At 34.7% G+C, this 27108-nt stretch overlaps 4 protein-coding genes across 4 annotated transcripts; 1 reads left to right on the top strand and 3 right to left on the bottom strand.

Moving 5' to 3' along the window:
* The first annotated feature begins 1621 nt into the window (after window positions 1–1621).
* Window positions 1622–8731, top strand: LOC113500051 (carboxypeptidase B-like). The gene is made up of 5 exons (XM_026880712.1): window positions 1622–1727; window positions 3760–3972; window positions 5559–5718; window positions 6127–6447; window positions 8009–8731. Exons 1-5 carry the CDS (start codon window positions 1657–1659, stop codon window positions 8564–8566), a joined length of 1323 nt encoding a protein of 440 aa, XP_026736513.1. The 5' UTR covers window positions 1622–1656; the 3' UTR covers window positions 8567–8731.
* A 5182-nt stretch (window positions 8732–13913) lies between these two features.
* Window positions 13914–16571, bottom strand: LOC113500031 (carboxypeptidase B-like). Its single transcript, XM_026880674.1, has 6 exons — window positions 16458–16571; window positions 15865–16074; window positions 15407–15506; window positions 15092–15214; window positions 14765–14953; window positions 13914–14571 (listed from the first exon to the last, which is right to left on the bottom strand). The coding sequence occupies exons 1-6, from the start codon at window positions 16523–16525 to the stop codon at window positions 13966–13968; spliced, it is 1296 nt and encodes a 431-aa protein (XP_026736475.1). The 5' UTR covers window positions 16526–16571; the 3' UTR covers window positions 13914–13965.
* A 4510-nt stretch (window positions 16572–21081) lies between these two features.
* LOC113500032 (carboxypeptidase B-like) lies at window positions 21082–23335 on the bottom strand. The gene is made up of 5 exons (XM_026880675.1): window positions 23061–23335; window positions 22579–22788; window positions 22238–22343; window positions 21782–22093; window positions 21082–21678 (listed from the first exon to the last, which is right to left on the bottom strand). The coding sequence occupies exons 1-5, from the start codon at window positions 23123–23125 to the stop codon at window positions 21082–21084; spliced, it is 1290 nt and encodes a 429-aa protein (XP_026736476.1). The 5' UTR covers window positions 23126–23335.
* Window positions 23336–25045: 1710 nt separating this feature from the next.
* On the bottom strand, window positions 25046–27108 carry LOC113500065 (carboxypeptidase B-like). The gene is made up of 5 exons (XM_026880736.1): window positions 27000–27108; window positions 26487–26696; window positions 26201–26306; window positions 25737–26048; window positions 25046–25656 (listed from the first exon to the last, which is right to left on the bottom strand). The coding sequence occupies exons 1-5, from the start codon at window positions 27062–27064 to the stop codon at window positions 25060–25062; spliced, it is 1290 nt and encodes a 429-aa protein (XP_026736537.1). The 5' UTR covers window positions 27065–27108; the 3' UTR covers window positions 25046–25059.

The following is a 27108-nucleotide window of genomic DNA, read 5'->3' as shown; positions in this document are numbered from 1 at the left end:
CGTAGCACGGCGGTTCAGGTTTAGTCAGTTAGAGTCAGACACTACCCGTTCTCTCCCGAGGGTGGGTGATGAGGAATCCCTGGCCTTAACAAAAAAAGGACTAATTTGATTTCTTTCTTTATTTCTACGACCAAGACGAGACCAATAGGCGCATGCAACCTCTTTCATTAATCCTCATGGATACCTCTGTGCGCGGCAATGCTTAGCAATTCATCACGCGCATTTTCCAACTTGGAGATCGTTTTAATAGGCCTTAATGTATAGACTATATATTTATTTAGCAGATTTTGATTCCAAATGATAAAATTAATCCCATAATCGAGTGGCCATTTTTCACGCGAGTGATTCCGCGCGTTTCATTTTGTGCAAAAAATCTTATCTAAATTAGCTATAATCTGAAGTATTAACATTGTTTCGACATCTAATCAGAATTCATCATCGAGATGTTTGTGTATTATTATGACTTTATATTTTTGGGGGTAAGTAGAATGGTCTTGAATTAGAAATTGTCTTGATGTTTTATGATTGGATGCAAGTGTTGATGGTGAACCAGTAATTATAGATGAATCTAAACTTGTTTGATTTGTGTTGGTTTATTTTATTAGGGAAATAGCAGTGACTTCTTAAAATTTTCAAAGCATTTTTTTTTATTACTAAAATTTAAAGTGACTGTATTATATTATATGGACCGCTGTACCAACGGTGTTGCAGGTCGTGGGTTCGATTCCCACCAATGAATAAAGTTCTTGTGATGAACACCTCCATTTGTGCACATTTTAAGCTACGCTTGATATGGTCGGTCCGTCGATGGGTGCCAATCTATGTTACTAGAAAATCTGACAGCCAGTCTGCCTAAGGGGTATCGTGTTGCCCAGGTAACTGGGTTGAAGAGGTAGGATAGGCAGTCACTTCTAAAACACTGGTGCTTAGCTACATCCGGTTACTGTAAGCCGACTCAAACATAGTTTTGAAAAGGCTAGAATGATGTTGTTCATTATAATGTAAAAATACGTTTCTTAAAAATCACCTACAAATTATCTGTTCGAAGATAATTTATAATGAATCTTAATAAATAATTATCTTTGGCATGCAAATAACGATTCCGTTTGCTAATCTTACGACGTCATGAGTAAGATGTGGCTCTACTTCACTATCACAGCAGACTTAAAGATCTTATAGTACAATCAATGATCACTGGACAGGCACCACGTTCCAAAACAAACTTTTGAGTCCATCAATCAGATTGCCAAAAATATTAGTAACGTAATTTTTGTAAACAGAAAAGGAAGGGGATCCAGTGAATTAAAAACTACTGTGACGTCACTTACCAGTACGCTTTTTAATAGCAAGTGATGTAACTAGCAACCACTGCAAAAAGTCCTTTTCATATTCTTAACTTTTTAGTGATGTAAAAAGAATCAAAATACGTAAACAATATTTGTCGGTAATTTGTTTAACCAACTAAGCAGATATATTATTAGATTTAGTCAAATACCCCATTGTTACCACCTGACCTATCTCATACATTCAAAAAACACGCGAATTTTTAATACCAGAATCAAAGGGATTACTTTATCGCGAAGATAAAAACAATTTACATATATTATTGAACTGATCTATCAGTTTGGTAGTGAACGGTGATATATCAACTCAAAAATGATATTTTTTGTATATTTTTTCTCTGTTTTCTTTTGTTTTGTTGCGGCGAAGAATGAGGAGTATAAAGGGTGAGTTTTGTTTTATTTTTCTTGCTGTCTTTTAGATGGTAATCTGGTATTAAGACGTTTGTATCTGTATGAGGAATTGTAACGTATTGCCGTCGCCTTGCACCGACATTGCATTGACGACCTCCGTGGTCGAGTGGCGCACGCACCGGTTTCAAGGTGACGCTAGCTCTGAGGTCCCGGGTTCGATCCCCGGTCGGGTCAATGTAAAAATGCACATTTCTACATTGTCTCGGGTCTGGGTGTTTGTGGTACCTTCGTTGTATCTGAATTCCATAACACAAGTGCTTTAGCAACTTACTTTGGGTTCAGAACAATGTATGTGATGTTGTTCGCATTTATTTATTATTATTATTTATTTATTGAAAATCTGAAGACGTAGCAATGTGGTTTAAGTTTAGTTAGTAAGAGTCTGACACTAACCGCTTCCTTCTTTTGTAGGGGTAGAATGATGATGTAAATGATGAGTGTCTATAAGGATTCTCAGGCCTTAAAAATGACCAAGGAGTACCAATATTTTCTTTATGTTGACAAAACGTAGAATCTGCCACTGCCATTCAAAAGACTTTTTTTATAATATCCGATGAATTAAACTCTGAAATATTGTGTTATAATTGTGTTGGTTGGATCTGAAGTCAAGAACTTTTCTCTCACTTATCTTCTGCTTAATGTAATCTATTGGAAAAAAATAATGTCGTTTAGTACAAAAAAGTTCTAATTTAAAAACATTAAAAAAATACCTCTTTAAACGTAATATTTTCAAAATTGATTGAAGAATTGCAACAATATAATAATTTCAAATATAACAATATAATAATATCTTGAATACCATACAAAATTTTTGATAAATATATTTAACATTTAACAATTGTAACGTTTTCGTAAAGCAAAAAATACTACAATAATAAATTTCTGAGTTACCTTTACTTCACTTCATTAACTTTACGACGGCAAAGATAAGTGGCTAAAGTAAAATTGTAGACTATTTTTAAGGGGTCCGTACAATGATCAACTCTTAAAAAGGATAATTTGTGTCTCTTAGGGTATCATAAACAATAAACAAATAACTGGTATGTACAAAGACACCGAGACTCAGGACAAGCATTCGTGGATCGAACTTAAATGTTTGTGAAACCTCCCTTGACACAAGGGTAAAATTAGTGAAACGGAATTTTTTTTTACATTTCAGTTAATTTATATGGTTTTCACGAATTAGTTTTTTTTAGATTTGTTGTGTGTTGAAGTGTTTTTTTGTAAGTATTTGTGTAAAGTTCGCTCTCAGTAATCACCTGACTATATACTTTTCACTTGAATCAAGCTTAAAAGAAAAGTTCAAAATACAATCGCCGTTCAAAAAATTTGAATATATTTGGTACGGAGCCAAGAATTAAAATACGACTCAGAATGGTCTTCTTTTTATTTGTTGTTCCAACCTGAGAATGTAATGACAGGGAAATATTATTGCTTTAAAGCACTTAGCTTTGTTTTATGGCGGTTAAAGAGAAATGTAATAATTAACTTTGGACGTCGAGGGAGGATTTTAAAGGGGAAAAATTTACTCAAAATGCTTTTAATTATTTTTGTTGATGTTGTACATTTGAGTTTACATTTCAGCAAATAAAATATTGAGTATTGAGTTGGTTTAAATATAGACTGGAATAATTGACATAAGATTTCCTATACAGATTTATGCAATTAACCTGAGGAGAGTTTTTGATTTTTTTACTGGGCTATACGAGGGATAAGATTGAAGCACTTTTAAATGCAACGGTTACCGACGCAAAAAGAGGGGCTTTATAAGTTTGACGTGTCTGTCTGTGTGTGGCATACTTTCTAAAGGGATTGAGCGCTTTTAATTTAGTTTATTTCATATTCAAGATGTTATGTTTTTCTGCTCTGAGCTATGTTCGCTAAATCGGCTAGAAGTATATTCTTATCTTGTATTTGTAAAACTTAAAACCTATTTACATTTCAAGGTCTTTGTTTAAGAACTCTTAGATCAGAGCCTCATTTAATTAAATTGTTTTAATTTCAGATACAAAGTTTACAATATAGCCATAGAATCGCAAAGTCACCAAGACCGCATCATTTCTTTGAAGAATGATCTGCTGGATTTCTGGAGACTGCCGAACTTTGAGCATAACACAACAGGGAAGGTCATGGTGCCTCCTTCTCATTTCGACTGGTTTGAAGATCAGCTGACAGCAATTGGGGTGGAAAAGGATGTCCACATTGAAGATGTTCACGAGTGAGTAGGGTGGAAGATTGTTTGTGTGACGTTTATGTTTGATAGTCTATATGGGCAACCGATACATTAGTTACAAATGATTTTGTTGTTTTGAATGAAGTCTACGATAGTTAAATATACGGCATCAATAATGCAAATCCCTCGTAAGTGGTTGTACTAAGTAGAGCGAAGGTAATGACATGTATAAGTTAGAAACCCCCTACGACTGAAAATTAAATTGCCTTAGTAAAAACATAGTATTTAAAAAAGGTAAATCTTTTTAACATGCTATACTTAGGTCTCGATACAAGATGTTATTTTGTTTTAAACAGAGTTTTGAAAACAAAAACTAAACTCCAAAGTACACTTGTACTATCAACTATCTCAGTTGTAAAAATACTAGGATCCAATTATAATTATTTTATCATACAAGGTCGACAGTTTATTGGTATTGTAAAAATTATTGCCATTACTTACGAGAAATAAATATAGTTGTAGATAAAATGGACATCATATACTGCTAGGGACCTGATAGGTAGATAAAAATAAATTCTAATAAGCATTGTGATGGTTGGGAACTATGAGAAATTTTACTAAAAGAAAATAACGTTTTATTATATATATATATAGTCCTCCTTATCGTTTTCGATAACGGCGACCATTGGCAATTCACCTCCTAGCGCGAGCCCTGATGTGACTACTAGACCGAGTTTGGATCTAAACACTCGGTCGCAAGCGCTGCAGTAAAGTTCACCCGCAGAATTGAGAGTATAGGTGTACGACGGCTTAGGCTTCTCTTTTTGGGCTTGGCGCTTTTCGTCTAGCTTCTGGAGTCGTTTTACATCGAACGACTTGACGTTTTCAAAAACAGTTTTGCGCCAAGAGGACCTATTTAATTATTTATTTACGTTTTATTATAAATCAAATAGCTGTTACTCGCGGCTTTGTGTGCTTGAATGACGGTTATAGCTACAAAATATAACTCTTAAAAGAAGGTTGGTAAAAGTAGCCCTTGTCTTAATCCAAGTGTCAGCTATCTCCAAAATAAACATTTCCATAAAAATCGATCTAGCCAATTCAGATTCTGAAAAGTTAACAAACACACTAGTGTAATTGTCTCAATGATAGAAGCCTTATGGGTAATTATATTGTCACTCATAAGTTGATATTTAATGGCAGTCATATCCCATTGGTATGACCATTGAACTGCCAAGTAAAGCTTGTAGGTTCAAATCCCGGCACACTCATGACTTTTTGAATTCATATGCATTTTACAAAGAAATCATCACTTGCTAAATCTCTCTTTTGCATTTAAAATTTATTATAAAAATAATGAAATTATTCCGATGGCAAATAAAGTTAATAAATAATAACGATAAAGAAATTGTGCAATGCAATCTAGATATCGCTGATACGTAGTAAGCTGAAACATAACATTTGATCACTAATCATGTTTAGATACACTCAAACGATTTAATAAACTACCATTTACATCACTATAATACTATTTCTAATTAAGTTAAATCGAATGAAGATAATGATCAAAAAGATTTCGTCAATGCCCATTCAAAAGACATTGGAAATAATGAATTAAAATTTAATTCCAGACACCTCATGAAAGCAGAGAACACGATAAATTATGTTCGATCCGATACAGACTATGTCGGTGATTATGATGATGATAATTCTGGTGATGGTAATATTGAAATTGATGATAACCAACCCGAAACACCGTTCGATATCAAAGCTTATCAGCGATATGACGATGTAAGTAAATGACAGCATAATTAATAATGTTATTAACATTTGTATACATAAAAAATGTAATTGTGTTCTTTGTTTATTGAGAGCGATTGGATTGTTTATCAATGTATTAAAATTGTTTAATCATAAGTTTGACGTACTGGGTGATTATGGTATTAACTCGTGCCAATGAGGTTTTTGAATACGTTAACGAAATAGAAGTAAATCTAGAAATTGATTAAAAACTTGAAGGTAAACTTGTCATTAAACTAAAAACAGATGAAACACAAGACAAAACAAAACTAATGGAAAAGACGAGTTTATAATACCCATAAGTTTAGGTTAGGTCACAACTTAACGTTTAAAATGTGTTTAAAAGGAGGTTTTTATTTCAACACTAAAGTATTAATTTCAAAAATGTTTCATTTACAGATTCTTAAATACCTAGATTCGCTGGAAGAAAAATACAAAGGCAGTGCTGTGAAATTCGACGTCATACAATATGGAATCACAGAACAGAATAGAAAATTGGTTTATATCAAAGTTACAAATGCAGCTACATCTACATCACGAGCAACTGTTAAACCTATTGTTGTGGTAGAAGCTGCTATCAATCCAAGAGACTGGATCACTATTCCTGCTGCCTTAAACGTTGTGGATCAGATTCTGGAAGAGAGTAAATTTATCAAAGATCTTGAATGGATTATTATACCTGTTACGAATCCTGATGGATATGAATATTCTCATACTAATGTAAGTATTCGATTGGAAGAGCTTCAGGGCTTTTTATAGATAGATTAAAGGTTTAGCTTGATATGGTCGGTCCGTAGACGGGATACCATGTATTTCATAACGAGTTCCTTCGTGTTTCGGAAGACACGTTAAATTATGTGTCGCGGCTGTTATTTCCACATATTTGACAGTCGTTACTTGTAGTTAGATGCTAGAAAGTCTGACTACCAGTCTGACTCGCTGTATAAGGGAGGTCAAACAGGCAGTCGGTTTTAGAAAACACTACTGTACCCGGTTATAAGGTTATAAGACACAGTTGGAAAAAGGCCACGACGATGGTGGTGAATCTAGTGCTAAAGTTATAATTTCTTATAGGGCGATAATTTCCATCGACATAAAACAGAGATAGTATGTCGATGAATAAATACGAGTTAAGGACTTATGAATACATTCGCACGGGTAATAATCTCATAGTTTTCTGGGCCTACAAAATTAATAGCGCCTGAAGAAAATGTTTGAAATATTTGCTATCTCCCTATCTACAAATTGCTAGCCAATGTTCTAAAGGGTATATTTTTGTTTCATTTTCTGTTCCTGTTATGCCTGCTAACGATGTCCATTTTTCAATAATAATTGGCATGTGTGTGTGTTTTTATTACATTGTTTAAACCGAAATTGATTTTCGAATCAAATACATTTAAAATTCCGGTTATAACTTGATACCATGGCTAGCTGAGTAATTAAAACACCATGCTGAACTCACTGTGAGCGACGTGTCGTATAGGTGAAGTGTTTTTATGATCTACGAATGCTTGTCCCGAGTCTGGTAGGCTTAGTGCATGTGACTTGAATATTAGTGAAACCCCTGCAACACAAGGATTAAATTCCTTAGTGGGAGATTTGTATAAAACTCCTCAATAACTGTTATTATAACATTTCAAATATGACTCAATTTTCGTTCTGTCAAATAATATGTCAGAACATTTTACAGTATAATCCTTGCTGTCCGAACACACGTATTGAAATAACTAGTTCATATTTTGCTGAAAGTAATTAACTGTTCAACTTCAAACATTTTGTAATTAAACAAAACTCCGGATAAATAAAGCGAAGTGAACGTATTGAACAGTTGAACAAAAATGATTGATAGTTTAACAGAAAAATATTTCACCCATTTTTCATTTTGGTTATATCAACATGTTGAAAAATCTGTTATCGGGTACACGGCATTTTCATGCATATTATATTTAAACTCAGATTCAACATAAATAACTTGGAAACTCATTATTTTTTGGGTATAGAGCAATTCTGCAACGGATAGCTTGAAATTATTAGAGACAATGGTTTATTTCCTGGATTGAACCATTTGATGAAATGTTTTTTATTTCCTAGCCCACTGTGTCCCACTACTGGGCAAAGGCCTCCCCCAAATCCTTCTCCACGATTTTCTATTCTAAATGAAATTACTATGTAAATATTTTTAGAAGTTAGCTATTAAACTTAAAACAGATTTTGACTGGTGATGATAGACGTGCTGCAGTTTTTTTTGTACGTACCACCTAATAGCATTTCATAATTCCAGCTTCGCTTGTGGACAAAATCAAGAAGCACAAGAAGCAACCTCGGCATCATCTGTCCCGGTGTCAACATCAACAGGAATTTCGACCTAGACTGGCTCCACTTCGACTCCAGCTCCAGCCCCTGCAGCCACCTGTACGCCGGCGTCGAAGCCTTCTCCGAAATCGAAGCCCAAATGATCAAAGACATCATCCAAGAAAACAAATCTAGAATCAAACTTTACATCTCCTTACAAAACAATGGAGGATACATTTCTTACCCATGGAATTACGAAAGGGCAGCTAGTGGGATGTTCAGACAACATCATCTTTTAGGCCTTGAGATGGTTAAAAGTATGAAAAATCCTTACAAATTGGGTGTAGGATCCTCAATCTTTGACCGGGCTTCTGGAACCAGTAGTGATTATGCTAGAGAGAATGATATTCTTTATACCTTCAATATAGATGTGGCTCAGGGTGATGATGGTGTGGTTATTCCTGAGACGGATATTGGGGAAATAGTTGATGATGTTTGGAAAGCTATTGCTGTAGCCGCTGATGAAATGATTAAGCTGTATGTCTGAACTAAAACTAGTATAGGAAATGTTCTTGATATTATCTAGTATTAGTCTTATTTAATAAATCGTACAATGTATGAATGAGTTTTAACGATTTTAAATATATTTCGTAAGATATTCAATTAGGCATTATGGTAGTTTTAAATTAAATTAATTAAACAAAGAAACAACTACTTGGTTTTTATTTACTTGTTGTTTTTTAACAAGTTAAGTCCGAAAATTCCAGAACAGTCGGTAATCATAGAAAATGGAAATTGTATGTAAAAAGAAAAAACTATGAAGTCTCTCAGATAGATAATCAAACAATATAAGACAGTATTTTTTTGCTTTTTATGAACAACAAAAAATGTCAAAGATAAACTGACTGCTTTAAAGTTCAGGACAGGGCTTGTGACGTAACGATTTCGTAAAATAATTCACACAACTGTGACGTCACGATTAAATTTCATTCACTGTTATTAACTTATTTCGGTATTATGCATGACACTCTTAGACAGATACTGAAAAAATTGTCATTATCATCATTTTCCCTCAAAAACATCATGACCAACAAATTTCCGTTTTAAAGCATCATCACACCTTACAAACTCCATCCCTAAAATCCCCGTTAATACAATCGTTATTACATCTTTCAATAACTTCTTTAATACCTTCTTATTTTTCTTCGGGAAAATTTTAAAGGCAATCTTCGCAAATTGGAAACAGATCCACAAGTGAGTTACGATAAAAAAAATGGTGAGATTTAATTTTAAAGACTCGCACTCCCCGTTCTTTCAGAATTTAATATGGCGAGATCTTAAAGAATTGATTATTAAAGTAATCTGTTATGAAATGCGGCTTTGCTTGGTTCCTTAAAGGTTTTCGTTTCTTTATCAGATTAGAGATTTAAAGGTGTTTTTTTTATATCAAAGCTTAGATTGGAGACTTTATGAGTTTCAATACGGATATTTATTTTGCTTTGTTTTTGTTTGATAGTTATAGATCCTAGGTTGATTAAAATGGTTACTGGTGTGTCTAATTTGGTTATCTCTCTATCTATTTACGAAATCGAGAATAAAGGTTAATCAATCGAGGTTATTTCTAAGGGTTAGTTTTTTGTCTTAAAAGATCATAAGGTAATCATTGTCGCTTCTTGTATCTTTCTTATGGCTGTTAATCTCGTTTAGACAAAGTCCCGTGCACCAGCTAGTCTACATTAAATGTATGTCTTGTATATGTACTTTGTATAAAACTCTTGCCTAGGGATAAATGGAAAGAGAAGATTAAGGCCTTTGCCAAGCAGTGGAACAAAAACCTTTTTTTATTTAGCCCACTGTGTTCTACAGCTGGGCAAAGGCCTGCCCGAAATCCTACCACGATTCTTTGTTCTGGGCCTCATGGAACCAGCTCGCGCGGTAAGCGTTAAAACGTCACGCCTTAAAATGTTGTGACATAGCCTAAAAAATAGTAACAAAAATAATATGTACTAAAAATTAATCGCAAAGTAAAACTAAGCTAATAAGCCTTAGATAAACTCTCTCGTCTTTCCAAAGCACTTTAGAGCAACACGATACACAAATAGCTTTGTATACTTTTAAATGTGAAAGGTGCACGGAAATGGTTTCCTCGAGTGACATGCGGTCGGCGCATTTTAAGCATTTCACCTCTTTTCTGTTTAGAGACCAATTTTCAACCGTGACGTAAGCCTTGTTTAAAATAGATCGGTTTTTAGGTAATGCTGTTACGAAGATTATTTTTAAGAATTATTTTATAACTAGGCGTTGCGCTCGCCTTTGTCAGCGTGGTTATAAAGATTTGGATTAATAGTTTTAGATTGCACCCTATTTAATAATATATTTCTTTAAGCATGCCTTAAAAAAATTGGCTATCTAACCCCGAAATATTTAAAAAAAATCATACCCTTAGTTCCTGAGATTAGCGCGTCTAAACAAAGACTTTTGTAATTTAAGTGTTGATTGATATCGAGAGTATCTCTCACAAGATAGAATCGCTCATAGTAGCTTAGTGGTTAAATGGTTTATGTAAACAAGGTCGCAGCTTCGAAATCGTGATTGCGAATGATTACATAGCTGGCTAGTAAAAAAAGGTTCTTTACTAGTCTTTAAGCTCGAGTTGCTTACTCAAATGGTGAACCGAAACCCTATTACTCTTTTCAGTACAAAACTTTTCTGTTCCTTTTATGATTATACTAGCTGTTGCCCGCGACTTCGTCCCCGTGGGTAGAAGATATAAGTTATGATTTATACCTGCCCTGTTTTTTTACATTTTCCATTTTATCTTCGCTCCTATTAATCGCAGCGTGATGGTCTATCCAACACAAAAAGAATTTTTCAATTTGGACCAGTAGTTCCTGAGATTAGCGCGTTCAAACAAACAAACAAACAAACAAACTCTCCAGCTTTATATATTAGTATAGATAACAACTTTTTTCACAAAGAATATATTGTGGATCGCATTTAAATTTAAAACTATTGACATGACAGCGAACAAGTTTTTTGATCAATGATTGTTTATCATCCCAACAATATAAGACTACGCCTTCAAATAAAATATAGGCAAAAGTCTATAAATAGAAATTTAAAATATGATTTTGTGATAAACATAAGAATTTTCAGTTATACGTAATACGTTTGACATATTTCTTGAGTAACAACGGCTTGTTGTGAGACAGCAATTCTGTTATAGAGACGTCGATTGATCGATATTTAATATCGATGAAATTATTTATCGATAAACGTGGAAAGTTATTCGATACGATGAGATAAGTTTATTAGTACTGTTTGTAACGATCATTTGTTTTGTGTCTGGGTTTAATTTCTTGAGAAAATGTAAGTATTTGAATGTATAAGTATATTTATTAGTTGTCTAGTACTCAATTTTTGCTTAGTTTGAGACTAGATGGCGCTGTGTGATAGTTGTGGAATATTAAAAAAAAGGAGTAGGTTCTAAATTTGATTCTTTTTTTACGTTTTCGTACGTACTTCGAAATCTTTTGGTGGTTCTTTTTGTTTATTTAACGTGAAATAATTAGCTTTCATTTTCCCAAGTAACTGGGTTGAGGAGGTCAGATAGGCAGCACTGGTACTTAGCTAAAACCGGTTAAACGAAACCGACCCCAACATAGTTGGGAAAAGGCTAGGCCAATGATGATGACTTAGCTTTCATTTGATGTCATCAAAATATCATCAAGAGTGGTTGTACAAAAGATACATGAGATTTTACTTTAACATATAAACAAAAAGGAAATCACGTTTAACAATATCCAAAAACAAAAAACACTCCTCAATTATTCATTTCCAATATTCTTTACTTAACAAAAGGACATTTTGAACTCTTGTTCAATACACATCACTATTGTCCAGCTCTTGTTGGAGTGTCACGTCTTTCCTTGGGGCAATATTTTCCGGAACCTCGCCCCCCTCGCCCCCGCACCCCCTCTACCCCCCTACAGCGACGTGAAGCTATCCGAAGCGAATTTTCTTCTATTATTGCTCACCTGAAGTGAAAAAACAAAGCGGGATTCTTTTCAATATGGTCTTAAGAAGGTATTTTTGTGAAGATATTGATCGGTATTATAGTCAGTGTTAGGGCTTTAATATATAAACTTTTTGGTGGTCTTGAGATAAGAAATTTCTTGAGGTTTTAGTGGGCTTTGTTCCTGTAAAGACAGAAAGGAAATACGCTTTTTAATATTGATTTAATAGAAACAATGCTTTTGTATGAATCCGTGTTTCGGAAGGCACTTTTAATTGTGGGTCCCGGCTGTTATTCCTGCCTCTTTGACAGTCGTTAAAGAAGCTTGAAAGTCTGAAAACCAGTCTAACCAAGGGGTATTGTGTTGCCTAGGTAACTGGGTTGAGGAGCTCAGATAAGCAGTCGCTCCTTGTAAAACACCGGTTAGACTGGAAGCCGACACCAACATAGTTGGGAAATGGCTAAGCCGATGATGAATGCTTTTGTATTAATTTGTGTCCAATAATTTAAAGCTAATGTCGTAGTGGCCTTGCGGTTCTACGCATGGATAATATATGCAGGAGGTGCCGGTTCGGTTTCGGTTCAAAGTACCAATGTGATTTATTCAAAGGTTTATGTTCTTTCTTTATAAATTTAAGACACAACTGACCAATAGTGAAGGGAAAAATAATGTTATGATATCGGCAACCCGCAGTGATCAATGCTCAAAACCTTCCCTTTGTTAGAAGAGACCTGTGCCTAGCAGAGGGTCGTATACACTATGAACTCTAATAGAATGCCCATGATATTGTTCATACGTGATGTAATTAGTTAGCTACTTAATAGATAGTTCTACTTAATAGAGTTACAAGTCCATGACTTTTTCTAACTTTATCAAAATTATACTTTTCCATTATCTGCTGCCTAAATGAATACCACTCTTTAATGTTTTAAAGAAAATTATAACAAAAGAAAAGAATGTACAATTTTACACCGAACTCATTGAAAAAAACTTAAATGAGTCTGGTCAAGTAAGAGTCGGACTCGCGACGCTAAGAGTTCCCTACAAATAGGTTCAAGGAAAATAAGTTTGCAATAAAACTTGGGTCATAAAATATAACAGAAGCGTATTGTCTGTAATTTTTAGACTATCTAAGTATACTCAATTTATTTATCTACTCTCATTTTGTTTAGAAACTGTTTAAGAATAAATCACCAACTCAAATATATCACTCAAATAAATCAGTCGTTTACTTAATTAATATGTGTATGTTTTAAACGACATACCAAGATTGTTTACCTCTTCAAAGTACCTGTTCTTGAGATACAACCTAGCAACACACAAACGAACAGACGGACAAACGTGGACAGCGTTTTTCTAAACCAGGATTCCGTTTTTATCCTTCGGCTACGAGACCCTAAAACAGTATTCTTGTAGTTTTAATTGTCTTTAACTACTTCGGGCAGCCATTATGAATTAAATTAAAAGTTGTTCTCAAAAATCAAAACAGCAAGTCTTTAGATGCAGGGTTGCAGCGGTATGCTAAATTCATTGAAAAGTTCCGGCGCTAGGATTACATCGCATTACCATTCGTTGTTGAACTCGACGCGTAGTGATGTCTCGTCGAAATGTCGATAAAATTAATCTTAGAACGACGGTGAAAAGATTTTTAGATGGGAATTTTACTGACGGTTTCGAAAGATTTATCTGAAGAGTTTTAACGACTAAAATTTAGTTCGTATGTGGATATTTTGATATACATAATATAATAGTGGTTTACCTACTATTATTTGATCCAGTTTTCTTTGATCATGACTCCGACTTGACATTAACGAAGGCGAAAGGCTGAGTGAGTGCGAGTGAGAAAGAATGAGAGAGAAGTGAGAAAAAATGCATAAAGTTTTGATGATTCAGGTCTTTTATTCAATAAATATACTATTAGATCAAAATCTTAAACATAATTGCGATTCCTAAAGTAAGAGGCAGCCGCTCTGGCTCCAACCTTGATACCTTCCCAAGTTTCAAATCCAGCCTGTTCAATGAAGGCAGGGTCAACGAGGAAACCGTTAAGCGTGTTGTGGTTGTTATTGAAAGCTGGCAATTCGAAGGTGTAAGATAAAGGTGCACCAGCCACCATAGCGTAGTCACTTGCACCGCCGGACGCATCGTACAACACGTGGGCAATATTACCAACGATGTAATTCCTGTTCTGTGGCCACTTAACTCTGTCAATAGCTTGGGCCATGTTGACTCCAACCAAGTTGATAGTCAAAGCATTAGAAGGTAAGACTCCGTTGCCGTAGCCGAAGAGGATCATGCTGCCAAAGCTATGGATATCCAGGTATAAGGCAACACGGGATCCGTAGATGGCTAGGACGTCGTGGATGGCCTTGGTTTCAGGTTCGGAGAAGGGCCCGCGGCCGTGGAAGGTGTCGGAGCAGACGCTGCCACTGGAGGCAGTGGACCAGTGAATGTCAAAGTTCCTGTTGAGGTCTACACCGGCGCAAAAGTCTCCAACCATGAAGCCCGTGGCGCGGTTCTTCCTCCAGAAACGAGACTGTGGATGATAATATAGGAGATAAGTAATTAGATTGAAACGCTTCAGTGCTTATCAAGTAAAAAGAAATAATAAGCTGTTTGATAACGGAAGAATTTTTGCGTATATTTCTGCGAATGTTAATGAAGTACTTTAAAATAAAACATATTCTACATAACCGAACTCTAAAGTTGTGATCAAAATAACCACTTACATTAGTGTGAGTCCAAGAATAACCATCAGGGTTAGCGACGGGTAGAATGATCCAGTCGATCTCTTGCAAGAGATCAGACTCAGTGACGTCAATCACGAGTTTCTGGATGGCGTAGAGAGTGGCAGGGAGGGTGATCCATTCACGGGCGTGAAGGAGTGACTGCATCATGACGATGGGTTTGCTGGTATCCTAAAACAATAATTGGGCTCTTTAAAAACTTTCGAGAATACATTTTTTTTTTCATGAATAAAATAAAAAAAATGATCAAATTTCTTTGAATCATTCAGGAATATTTATGGGTCAGTGCTAGTCTTTAATGAAACTGACCTGGAAGTCGGTAGTGGAGATTCTGAGGTACTTGATGGGTCTGCCTTCGATGCTGTTGCCGGCGACGACGACAGTCACTACATCAGGGTATGTCTTGCCAAGCTCTTCCAAATAGGCATCGACCTGAAAATATTAGTTAATGCTTTATCTGCTCTAAACAATAGATACAATCAAACAAAAATTCTGGTGAATTAGAAATAATAAGTATGCGACTTGGCTGTTTACGAATCACGACACAAGGTTTAATTTCCTTCCTTGGAGTGGGTAAAAATTTCGCCTTTCCATATTCATCACAAGATTTAATAGGATTCATACCTCATCATATGTGTGGATGGTGTCGAATGAGAGACGGGACGAGTTCTTGGAGCTTCTTGCTGCAGCGGCTGCTAGCAGTCTGTCTTCAAGTTCCAATTGCCTGTGAGAGAAAAGTCATTTGATAAGTTTTCATCAAGTACTCATATTAAAGCAAACAGCTAAGAAGTGAGTTAGTTTTAACCTTCTTATTACGTTTCCGTTCTGTTTTATCTTCGATTCAATAAATTAATTGAATTATTTTATTTATTTATGCTAACACGTATTTCCAATTGAGATAACACAAAATGAGAGAAAAATACAGTATTAGGATTAGGTATTAAGCAGACACATAATTATAACATTAGAATATCAATTTACCATTTAAATTATCATATATCATTATTTTCACAAATATTAAGGCATGTGTCTTTCATTTCACGGAATCATTATTTACATAATCAATTTCATTAATTACTTACTTTCTGACATCCTCTTGAACAACCTTGTATGTTAATCCAAAATCTTTAAGGGCGCTTTCGAATTGATCTCTCTTGTCTTTAGGAACTAGCACTTGACCGGGGCGACCAGGCATGGCATGAGACCATACATCAACAAACAACTCATTCTCTAATTGGTTGATGAATTTGATCTCATTAACATCGTTGACAGATACTTCGTAGACTGCAGATCTGGAATAGTACGGTCAATCATTATTTCTCGTTTCTGATCAACTTATGAAGGCTTTTTTTAGGAATATGGTTGGAACTTGACCAGTACTGAAAATAATCGTCTCATATTAAGCTATTATCGGTTACGGTGTGACTTAGCTTAGGTAAACCATTTTAATGAGCTAAGAAGTAAACAAGCTAAGCAAATATAATTTGCTTTAAATGTTTATAAAATATCTATTATTCAATGAATTTTCACAATTGTCACTTTCATCAAATCAATAACAAATTTCCATTAAAAAAATCTACAAAGTTAGTTCTTACTCACTCTCTTGTTTACATGACATGTATAATTAAAATATTAGAACCAAAAGAGCATTAAAAATGATAAATGCCTGTCTTACCCATCATAAACTTCATGTTTAGCCCAAACTCCATACAAACACAAGCAAAACACCAGCAAAGACCTCATCGTGATCACCAACAAATACTAACAAATATCTTTCAGAGCCAGCAGTGGTTATATGCCAAGACACATCCGATAAAAGTACGATAAAAAATAAAAAAATAAAATAAAAGGGATTAAGATATCCCTAGCGTTTGTCATCAAGCAGAACTCTTAATTACTTATTTCGCAATATCTTTATAATTATCGATGATAAAATTTAGGCGTCAAAATAGTGTATGGTCTATTAATCAATCTACGTCATGATCAAGTCCGGGAAATCAATCAGTAGATTAGAGTTCCGATTTTGTAAGGGTTATATGGAGTCAGCTTGATTCTCGTAGCGGATGTGCAAATGATAAATAAAGTTGTTGGTGTGGATAGTATATTAGCGTGTGATAATAGGAAGGTAAAAGATGACTATAATTAAGGTAAAATAAGCATAAATTGCAAGGTAAAATTCATGTTTTCCAATTAAGGAAAAGTCACGAAGGACTCTGCTCAATTTTCTTTGACCTTTTCTCTTAAACTCGAGTTTAATTTCAATGCGTTCGAGATTATACACAATACTGATTGCTGCAAAGTCTTGTTTCCACAATGGCAACAGAGATCGTAGTAAGGGCATTTATGTTCTTTAAATCCCATTTATCGAAAACAATTGTTGGATGGAGCATACTTAAAATATAGCTAAAAAGTCGTGAACAAACAAACTCAAATTCAAACTTGATTCTTATTATATACTAAACCGGGGATTAGAAAAAAGATTTCTTATCGCATCGATAGTAATGATGACTGATTAATAAATTCATTAAATATTTAATCTTTGATTAAAAATACAGAAAACGTGTTCTACAAGGTAGTTTGCTAACGTTCTTATCTCTAGAATTTTTTTAAGGGACAAATTTCTCAATGATAATGCTCGAATTTCATCAATGGTGTCATGAAGTCATATTATTAATATTCATAGTTTTGTAATAAGGTTAACTACAAACAAGTTATATATCTCCGAGTGCTGACGCTGATTGAACCCCTCTAATATTTTGAACTGAAGCGTTTGACTCATATCACTTGTCGAAAATGAATATTAATTTATATCCAATTGAAGATTTTATTAGTTATCTATTGTATCTGTGTTGTCAAAGTCTCTTACTCCCTTGTTTTCTGACAGGAACAATTGTATAGAGTTATCTTTGCTTTATCACGCAGTCAGTTCATCCAGGGATGTCTACTAGGGCCAATCTATGCTTGACATTGAATTTCGCTAGTTGCTTTTTATTCGTTTAAAATAAATGTACAATGTTTTGTATAGATGCAATCCATGTGCTTAGTTATCACTAATCTCAGATTGATGAAGATTGATGTGTGTGTACATAAGTGATTTAGATAATATTTAAAACAAATTCAAAGTAATTTATGGCCGTTGCCCTCAAATTTGTTTAGTATTGTACTGAAATCAGATCGGGATCGAATTTATGGTGCATTTATTTTATCTTCCTTCTGGTCCTAACATTTTTTAACATTTTTATTTATAAGAATCTACCTAGTTATAAGTTTAAATTCCTTTGTTCAGAAAATAGCATATGAAATAACCTATATATAAACTATCTGCGTACCAAGTTTCGTCTAGATTTGTTCAGTAGTTTTTGCTTGGAACAGGAACAAACATCCATACATCCAACGTACTAATTATTAGTAGGATTTACAACGATCGATTTGAAAATAATTTTCTTTTTCTTACTTTTTAATATTTTCATCTACAACTCAGTATTGTACTCCAGCGTCATTAAGGGCATTTTCAAATGAATCTCTCTTGATTTTAGGTACTAGCACTTGACCAGGACGATCCGGAGCTGCATGTGTCCATACATCCACGAGCAGATCATTTTCAATGTCATTGATTATTTTTGCTTCATCAACATTGTCTACAGTAACTTCGTAAACTGCGTGGCTAAAATAGTAAGCGTGCGTTGTGATTTTAAAGTTATTTTTTATATTAAACATAATGTCTAAGTTAATTTCTTTGGTGACTAGAGTATAATATAACTCTAAAATAATAACTGCGTCTTTAAAATTAATATTATTTTCAGTTCATTAGTTATAGTATTTAGAATTATCATCTTACCCATCATATGCTTCATGCTTAGCCAAACTCCATATAAACACAAGCAAAAAACCAGTAAATACCTCATTGTGGTTAATTGTTAGTAACTGTACTAACAATTAACTGTAATAATCATCGGTAATTATTTTGAAAGTAACATCCGATAAAAGTAAGATAAGAAACAAAGAAGAAGAACAAATTTATCGATGGAGGAAAAAAATAAGGATGGGTATGAAAAAATCATTTCGGTATGTAGAGAAATCACAATTGAGAGACTTCCTATAATTAAGTTGAAATTAATAAGACACAGAGTATATCTAGAAAAAAAACGATGAAACACGGGTTCCTTTAAGTTTTCACCAATTCTATGTGTCTTGCTAAATTAAAAAGTCATATTTGAGAATTTTTAAAATTCAGGTAATATTAGAGATGCGAAAGTTTGTACAAGTATGAGTGCGTGTGACAAGCGGAATGTCTTTTTTGATGAAATTAGGTTGCTTACACCGTGGATTCACACATTGACTATTTTTATCTTTAAATTTTTTCACGAATTCATCCATCGTCGAAACAATTTTGAGGAAAACTTAAATAACTAGTCTTTCGATTCAAAGATTCCTATCTAAAGGGAAATAACATATTTTTGTTTAATCCAAATAATCACATTCAACATTTGCAGTATTCATACTTGTGTTGTATTAACAGAATCACGTTTTTACAATCAACGAAACAAGTCGCCTTTGTGGAAGTGAGATGCAGCTACGTGCAGTGTATCGTGCCTTTTCTCTTTAACTAGAATAATAGTTTAGTTTCCAAAGCAAGAATCTACCTGTAGTACAGGTATATGAATGGCGCCGAAAGATAGATAATTTAGTATCATCACGTTCATGATATCAAACGTGATGACACATTATCTATTTAATAAATGCGACTGATAAAAGGATTAAAAACCAATTAGTTCCAGATGTCCTGTCTCACGTAAAAAATGTGATTTCCACACTTATAGAAATAGACTTATAGAATAAAGTATTTATTTATTTATTTATTAATTAAAGGCACACCAACAACATATTTACAAATATTATGTATACAATTATTATATTTTTTTCCCTGCAGTGTAAATATGTCACTTACAGGTGTACACACCATTCATATAATAGTTCACATTTTTATTACAATATTATTTTTATATAATATACATTAAATAACATATAATAGTATTTGACTAAAAATATCTGTTAAATATTAATGTAAAAGAATACTTGTACTAACGCGAATTATACCTCGATTTCGGGAAGATTTCAATATTTTTAGGAAATCTATCTGACGAACTAAACAGATTGTTGTAGTCAAATACCTTATTGCGTAGATGTAGATAAACTTTAACCTAAGTATATATCCTTAACCATAGATATGTCTTTAGACGTATAGGTAATTTACAAACCATTTACTTTTCTCGCTTACTAATTTTTATCAACATGTAAGAAATATATACAAAAATATCTTGAGCCGTTATCTCTTTTATATAAGCGACATCTTTTGATATTTACTGGAACTATAATCAATTTTCTATACATTTATTACATCGATGGCGATATAGTTCTACATTAATGCAATAGATGGCGTAGTATAAATTGTATATCTTTGTTTAGGAGATAATTGCTCTTCTTATTATGATGTATTTACAATGCTTTCAAGTTGAATAACTAGATGATTGACCCATATTGGACACTCGTAAAAATAATAATAAAAAAAACATCAAATTCATTGGCCTCTATCAGAACAGAAAAAAAGCAAAACTCACTTTATGATAGTTGCATCATAAAAAGTGTTACTGTAAAAGGTTATAGCAATTTTTTAAAATTTGAATTTCAAATTTTCATAGTCAATATCGGAAAATGGAATGAACAATTGAACTAACAGAAATTTGATGCAGAGGAAATAGAGCAATATTTATATTTTGAATCCACGTATAATAAAAAATATACTACATACGTGTTTTATTACTAAAGAACTTAAATTGACGACAGACGATCAAAAATGATGAAAACGAGTCAAGTGCTAGTAGGACAGTTAGGTTTCCTTAACGTTTCCTTAACGAGGTGCAATAAATAGGCGTGTCACAAAAGCATTAAGATACGTATTACAAGCACGTGTCAATAAATCGCTTTGTACAAGCATTAATTGTTTCACTGATTATTTTTGAATCTCTTCCATGATTAGATAATGCGGGATAATAAAATTAGTTAAGACAGCAATTTTTTAAATCAATACTACAGCTGTAAGATGTAGTTTTTCTTTCGTTTCACAAAAAAGAACATTAAAAAAAAACGTTTTCACGTCAGAAGTCTATGGACAAAAAATTGTCAGACTGGCTAAGATACTCTATACCTTTCTTAATAAGTTGAATGAAGTACCGATTAAAGTTACCTATGCCAATTATAGGTTTAGTTGAAATAAAAGATCATAAGTCTGATAACAGTCTTTATTTTATAAATAAGTCTCCAGCTTTCCTGGCACCCACAACAATTCCTGCCCAGGTTTCGCGAACTACTTGTTCGATGTAATCCGGGCTGAGATTAAAACCTTCCAAATCTTCAGAGATACCAGGTAATTCAAAAGCGTAGGTTAAATTTATCCCGATAGAGTGAGCATAGTCTATAGAAGTACCAGATGCTAGGTAGTTGAGTACTAAAGCAGAATTTCCAACAATATATTTCGGGAAGTTGGGAAGAGATTTTTTATGAATAGCACTAGCCATTTCCACTCCAACGGAGTGAAGGTCAAATATATTGTGAGAACGGGAACCATCGTGTGCCCATGGGTATAGGATCACGCTCGCAAAACTGTGCATGGTTACGTATAAAGCAACGCGAGAAAGATTTTCTTGAAGGATGTCCCTGACGACCCTGGTTTCAACTTCTGAGAATGCCTGGGAGCCACAGTAGACGTCAGAGCAAGCGTAGTGATTGCTACCGACGGTACCGAAGCGGAAGTCATAGTTACGGTTGCCGTCGACACCGGGGCAGATTTGAGTGATAGTGCTCTGGCCTTTTGAACGAGTCTTGCGCCAAAATCGGCTCTGTAAAGGCAAATAAACACAGTTGTTAATATTAAACTCACTCCCAAACTCTGTGCCGTAATCCTAATAATTTTAATTTAATGCACAATAAAATATTACTCACTTTGGTAAAAGTGAATTTGTATCCGTCAGGGTTGACGACTGGCAAAAGAATCCAGTCAAACCTATCTAAAAGGTCTTTTTGGGTAACATCTTCAACCAACTTTTTGATAGCGTAGGTGACAGAAGGAGGGGCGATCCATTCCCTAGCGTGGATTCCTCCATCAATGAAGATGACGGGTTTCCTGTGATTCTCGAAGTTGGTGGTGGAGATCTTGATGTACTTGATAGGACGACCTTCGAAGGACTTAGCGGCATCCACGACCTTGGCAACTTTAGGGTAGGTGGCTCCAATGTAATCGGTGTAGTTATTTATCTGAAAATGAAAATTTTAAGATTAATTACTTTTTTCATTTAATCTTATGTTCATATGCCACTGCATACGAACGTAAAATTGGATCTTGATAATTTTTATTATTGCCTGAAATTTTAAATTGATAAGAGTCATGAAGTTACTCACAGCTTCAATCTGCTGGTAGCTCTCGTAAGGCAACTTGCGTCCACCGTTCCTGGCAAAGCATTCCCGGTTGTGCCTTTTAATTCGCATGTCATCAAAGTCCAGTTCTCTGTAATTGCAATAAATATGAGTAAATATGGAGCTATTTGGATGAATAATCTTATTCATGTAACCAATGAAAAATAATATTTCAAATTAATGGACATAAATACTTTTGAGTTAACAATTTATACGTAACTTGAAAAACCATTTAAAAAAAAACTCAGTATTTCGAGACATAACACACCTTTTTCAATTTTTGATCATTTCGCTAATAATAATTCTACGACGAAAAATATAATTACTGTTTTACGTTCTCCCGGTGAATCTTGACAGAGATGCCGGCAGCAGCAGCCTCTTGTTTGAACCCAGCTTGATGTTCAGGTTTGACTAGGATGATACCTTCGCGACCTGAGATCGGATGCCTTAAGATGTCCAGTTCGTATCTCTCTATCATGGCCCTAAAGATTTTGAAATCAGCTTTAGAAACAGGTCTCACGTAGTAAGACTTCCATCTGTAATAAAAATTTAGTTATTAATTTGATAACTGGTTTTCAAGTAGGATATCCCACTTTGCCGGATAATCATTCCAAAACGAAAAAGGTGGCGTCAAGATTATAAGCCTAAACCCAGAATTTACCGCGGAATAAACATATTTCTGCATTTTTTTTTCAACAGAATCTGATGAACTTTATCAAAGTCCTCTTCTTCTTCAAATCTTTAACCAGTAGTGAATGGTCAAGGTTATAATATAGGAAAACAAAAAAATATTAAAATTAATACTAACCCGATGTATTCTTCATGCTTGGCACAAACCAAAACACACAAAGCCGTGAGTAGAATTAGCTTCATTGTAACAGACTACCGTATAATCGTTTACTCCTCATACCAAAACAATTATAACTATACACAAACTGAAGAAATCAATCGGTTGTCAAATCATCTGATCTCAGTTGTGGTTAGAAGGTTCCAAGTAGTAGTTTAATTATACCACAGTTATATTAGACCAGCCTTCGGAGGGACAGGAATAAATAACCTGAAAAGAAACATAGTTAAGGACTAACATTCCGGTTTGTCAAAACTCAACTCTTCAATCTAAAATACTTATATACACAACCTCCTTTTGCCGTATACTTCTTCATTTTTGTTCTACTAATGAAATTTGGATGATGAGATTTTTTTTCCATGTTCGTCAGTTAGTTTTATGATTATTGGATTCGTAATTTTCCTTCGGTCTTGCAAACGTAAATTGATCAAATTACAGAGAAGGAACTTAGTCATGGCGTCACTTTTAAGGATAGAGTTTGCTTAATCTCACGTCTCAGACCTCGGTAAATGGGATTCCGATTTTTACCCTTTGTTAACCAACACGTAACACGTGGTTATGTATGTATGTATGACATTGCCCTCTGCTCAACTTAAAACGGAAGGAGTCATTTGATGATTTCAAATAATTATGAAAGAATTGGGTATATTTAGGAAACAGCACGTGTTATTTATTGGTGATAAAGGTATCTTTTCATTTTAGGGATTTAGGTATGTACTGTGCCACCTGTGCGTTTGGCGAAATTCACTCATTATTTATAATCGATATTCAAAGATAAAAATAAACGGAAATGTTATAGCGAATTATAAAATAGATAATTTACATAGACGTGATTATAAAAAGATCATCAAACAGCTGGCTTGAAAACGTAATTTTCCACTAGCAGAGGTAGACATTGAGCTGATCTGATGCTGGAGCTGAAAGGTGGGCACAGGACCTCAGCAATATAATTAAATAGCCTCATTTTGAATTTCATTGAATTTAATCTCGTTTGATCTGTTTTGAACCCAAAGAAAGAAAGGAAGTCAATTGCTTCTTGCATTTGAATTTTGTTCTATATTTTGTTTAGAATGTTTGGCATTGAATTCATCTCGACTATTACGAAAAAGGTTTATTATATACATTCACAGTTGCTACTCTGTTCTAGTTGCTTAACCATACATACTTAACTCAAAGAACCACTTATGAAGGGTCAATCAGCGAAAAGTGCTTATTTTTTTTTATTCAGGGAATCCTCATGGACACCCACTCTCTCGGAGGAAGAGACATAGTCGGTGCATGGCAAGGCGCTGCAATTCCTCATGCCTTTACATTTTGCTATATTTTTATCTTCATTAAAAAACACGGATTAGCTGATAATATTTTGTTAAATTTTATCCCTAATTCATTGCATAGTCTGATGAAATATGTTATAAATTGTAACGTTAGATTGGGAAAATATCAAAAATTTTGATAAACGCTTCCCTATATCATTGGTTCAGATAAAGTAACCCATCCGCCAGAATGATGAAACTGCTAGCTAAACATAGTTTGAGTAGAAAATGACTTTTTCTGAGATCAAAAAAATTGTCTGTTGATAGCAGCTGCTGGTACTGAAGATTGCTCTAACTAGATATCTCTGCCACTTTTAAAATGGCTTATTATACACAAATAAGCCTGAAGTCTAGTGTTATTTTTATGTATATCTCTAGCCACCCGTAGAGCTTGGTTCTTTGCCTGCCAAATTTGAGTCAGCTTTTTTAATGAACACACATTATTAACTTAGTAACCAGCACATCTGAGAACTTCGTTAGGATACATTCTTCCACGTTAGAGCTTGCAGGAAAATCTCTTATATCAAGTTTTACACATCAACCAAACCAAACAAAAAGACGAACAAGATTAGGTGGCCAAGGTGTGACTTTCTTCAAAAGGTGAATGATACAGTTATAATAAAAGATAGTAAATATGATAACAGTCTTTATTTTCTAAATAAGTCTCCGGCTCTCCTGGCACCCACAGCGATTCCTGCCCAGGTTTCGCGAACTACTTGCTGGATGTGAATCGGGCTGAGATTGAATCCTTGCAAACCGCCAGCCAGACCAGGTAATTCGTAAGTATAGGATAAAGGCACTCCGATAGAGTGAGCATAATCTTCTGAAGCACCAGACGCTGGGTAGTGGAGTACTAAGGCAGAATTTCCAACAGTGTATCTCGGGAAGTTGGGGAGAGATTCTTTATCAATAGCGTTAGCCATTTCAACTCCAACTACGTGAAGTCCAAAAGCATTGTGAGAGAAGGAACCATCGTGTCCCCATGGGTATAAGATCATGCTTCCGTAACTGTGCATCGTTAAGTATAAAGCAACACGCGAAAGATGTTCTTGAAGGATGTCCCTGACGACCCTGGTTTCAACTTCTGAGAATGCCTGGGAGCCACGGTAGACGTCGGAGCAAGCGGAGCTACTAGTACCAATGGGGCCGAAGTGGAAGTCATAGTTACGGTTGCCGTCGACACCAGGGCAGACAGAACTGAGACTGCTCTGGTCAGTTGAACGAGTCTTGCGCCAGAATCGGCTCTGTAAAGGAAAATATAAATTAGTCATTAATATTAAACTCACGCCCTCACTCAGGGAATGCGAAATCGAATAATACTCACGTTTGTGAAGGTAAATTTGTATCCATCAGGGTTGACGACTGGCAGAAGAATCCAGTCAAACCTGTCCAAAAGGTCTGGTTCGGTGACGTCTTCAACCAACTTTTTGATAGCGTAGGTGACGGAAGGAGGGGAGATCCATTCCCTAGCGTGGATGCCTCCGTCGATGACGATGACAGGTTTGCTGTGATCCTCGAAGTTGGTGGTGGAGATCTTGACGTACTTGATAGGACGACCTTCGAAGGAGTTCGCGGCATCCACAACCTTAGCAACGTCGGGGTAGGTGGCTCCAATGTAATCAAGGTAGTCGTTGATCTGAAAATTAAGAAAACACTTTTTTTTAGCAACCTGATTTTGGCTTGGAGATATTTCATTTTGCATCCAATTTTATGTTTATGTGCAGTGATTTTCATTATTTTTATTAATGGATTAAATTTAAAATAGATAGGCGATGTGAATTTACTTACAGCTTCAATCTGCTGATAGCTGTCGTAAGGCAAGTTCCGTCCGCCATTCCTGGCGAAAGATTCCCGGTTGTGCCTTTCAAGTTGCATGTCATCAAAGTCGAGCTCTCTGTAAATATATAAAAATATGTAAATAATGTGCTACTTAGATTAAAAATATAAAATCACAAGGTAGGAATTAAACATTTTTTATATAAATACTTTTAATTAAATGGTTTTTAACTTATTAACACACAATTTTCGTGAATAATAATTTTGCGAGAATTATGAAACAAAAAATAATAATTACTGCTTGATGTTGTCACGATGAATCTTGACAGAGATGCCGGCATCGGCAGCATCATGTTCGAATCCAGCTTGGTGTTCAGGCTTGACTAGGATGACACCTTCGCGACTTGAGATCGGATGGCTCAAGATGTCCAATTCGTATCTCTCAATCATGGCCGCAAAGATTTTGAAGTCAGCATCAGAAACAGGTCTCACGTAGTAAGACTTCCACCTATAATAAACATTTAATTATTAATTTCATAACTTTTTCTATAATAGAGACGTAAGTAACGCATGCTGTCATGGGGGATTCGTTAGCTTTTTTACCAACGCGGTGTGACGTAGGAAAATGATACGCAACGTAAAAGCCCAGAATTCATCGCGGATAAAATATAATTTTTTTTCAATGATATTTTTTTGCTTTTAGTAGCACAAAATCTGATAAAAGACAACTATATCAAAGATTATGACAAACCATAAGTGAATAAATAACAAACCACAAGGAAAACAAAAGAATATGGAAATGAATACTAACCCGATGTATTCTTCATGCTTGGCATAGGCCAAAGCCAGCAAAACCGTCAGTACTATGAGCTTCATTTTAACAGAATACTTTCTTGCGCTTCAGGCCAAACATTTTATAA

This window comes from Trichoplusia ni, chromosome 13 (genome assembly GCF_003590095.1).
Source record: "Trichoplusia ni isolate ovarian cell line Hi5 chromosome 13, tn1, whole genome shotgun sequence".
In the NCBI taxonomy this organism is placed as follows: Eukaryota; Metazoa; Arthropoda; class Insecta; order Lepidoptera; family Noctuidae; genus Trichoplusia; species Trichoplusia ni.
Note: the sequence above shows the minus strand (reverse complement) of the source record. Positions and strands in the feature narration are given on the sequence as shown.

Coding starts and splice junctions, on each gene's coding strand:
- LOC113500051 (XM_026880712.1), top strand. CDS start 1,657: ATGATATTTTTTGTATATTTTTTCTCTGTTTTCTTTTGTTTTGTTGCG. Junction 1,728..3,759: donor AAGAATGAGGAGTATAAAGG/GTGAGTTTTGTT, acceptor TTTTAATTTCAG/ATACAAAGTTTACAATATAG. Junction 6,448..8,008: donor ATGAATATTCTCATACTAAT/GTAAGTATTCGA, acceptor TCATAATTCCAG/CTTCGCTTGTGGACAAAATC.
- LOC113500031 (XM_026880674.1), bottom strand. CDS start 16,525: ATGAGGTCTTTGCTGGTGTTTTGCTTGTGTTTGTATGGAGTTTGGGCT. Junction 16,075..16,457: donor AAACATGAAGTTTATGATGG/GTAAGACAGGCA, acceptor GTACTATTCCAG/ATCTGCAGTCTACGAAGTAT. Junction 14,954..15,091: donor TCTCCACTACCGACTTCCAG/GTCAGTTTCATT, acceptor TTATTGTTTTAG/GATACCAGCAAACCCATCGT.
- LOC113500032 (XM_026880675.1), bottom strand. CDS start 23,125: ATGAAGCTAATTCTACTCACGGCTTTGTGTGTTTTGGTTTGTGCCAAG. Junction 22,344..22,578: donor CACCGGGAGAACGTAAAACA/GTAATTATATTT, acceptor TTGCAATTACAG/AGAACTGGACTTTGATGACA. Junction 22,094..22,237: donor GCTACCAGCAGATTGAAGCT/GTGAGTAACTTC, acceptor TTTCATTTTCAG/ATAAATAACTACACCGATTA.
- LOC113500065 (XM_026880736.1), bottom strand. CDS start 27,064: ATGAAGCTCATAGTACTGACGGTTTTGCTGGCTTTGGCCTATGCCAAG. Junction 26,049..26,200: donor GCTATCAGCAGATTGAAGCT/GTAAGTAAATTC, acceptor CTTAATTTTCAG/ATCAACGACTACCTTGATTA. Junction 25,657..25,736: donor ACAAATTTACCTTCACAAAC/GTGAGTATTATT, acceptor TTTCCTTTACAG/AGCCGATTCTGGCGCAAGAC.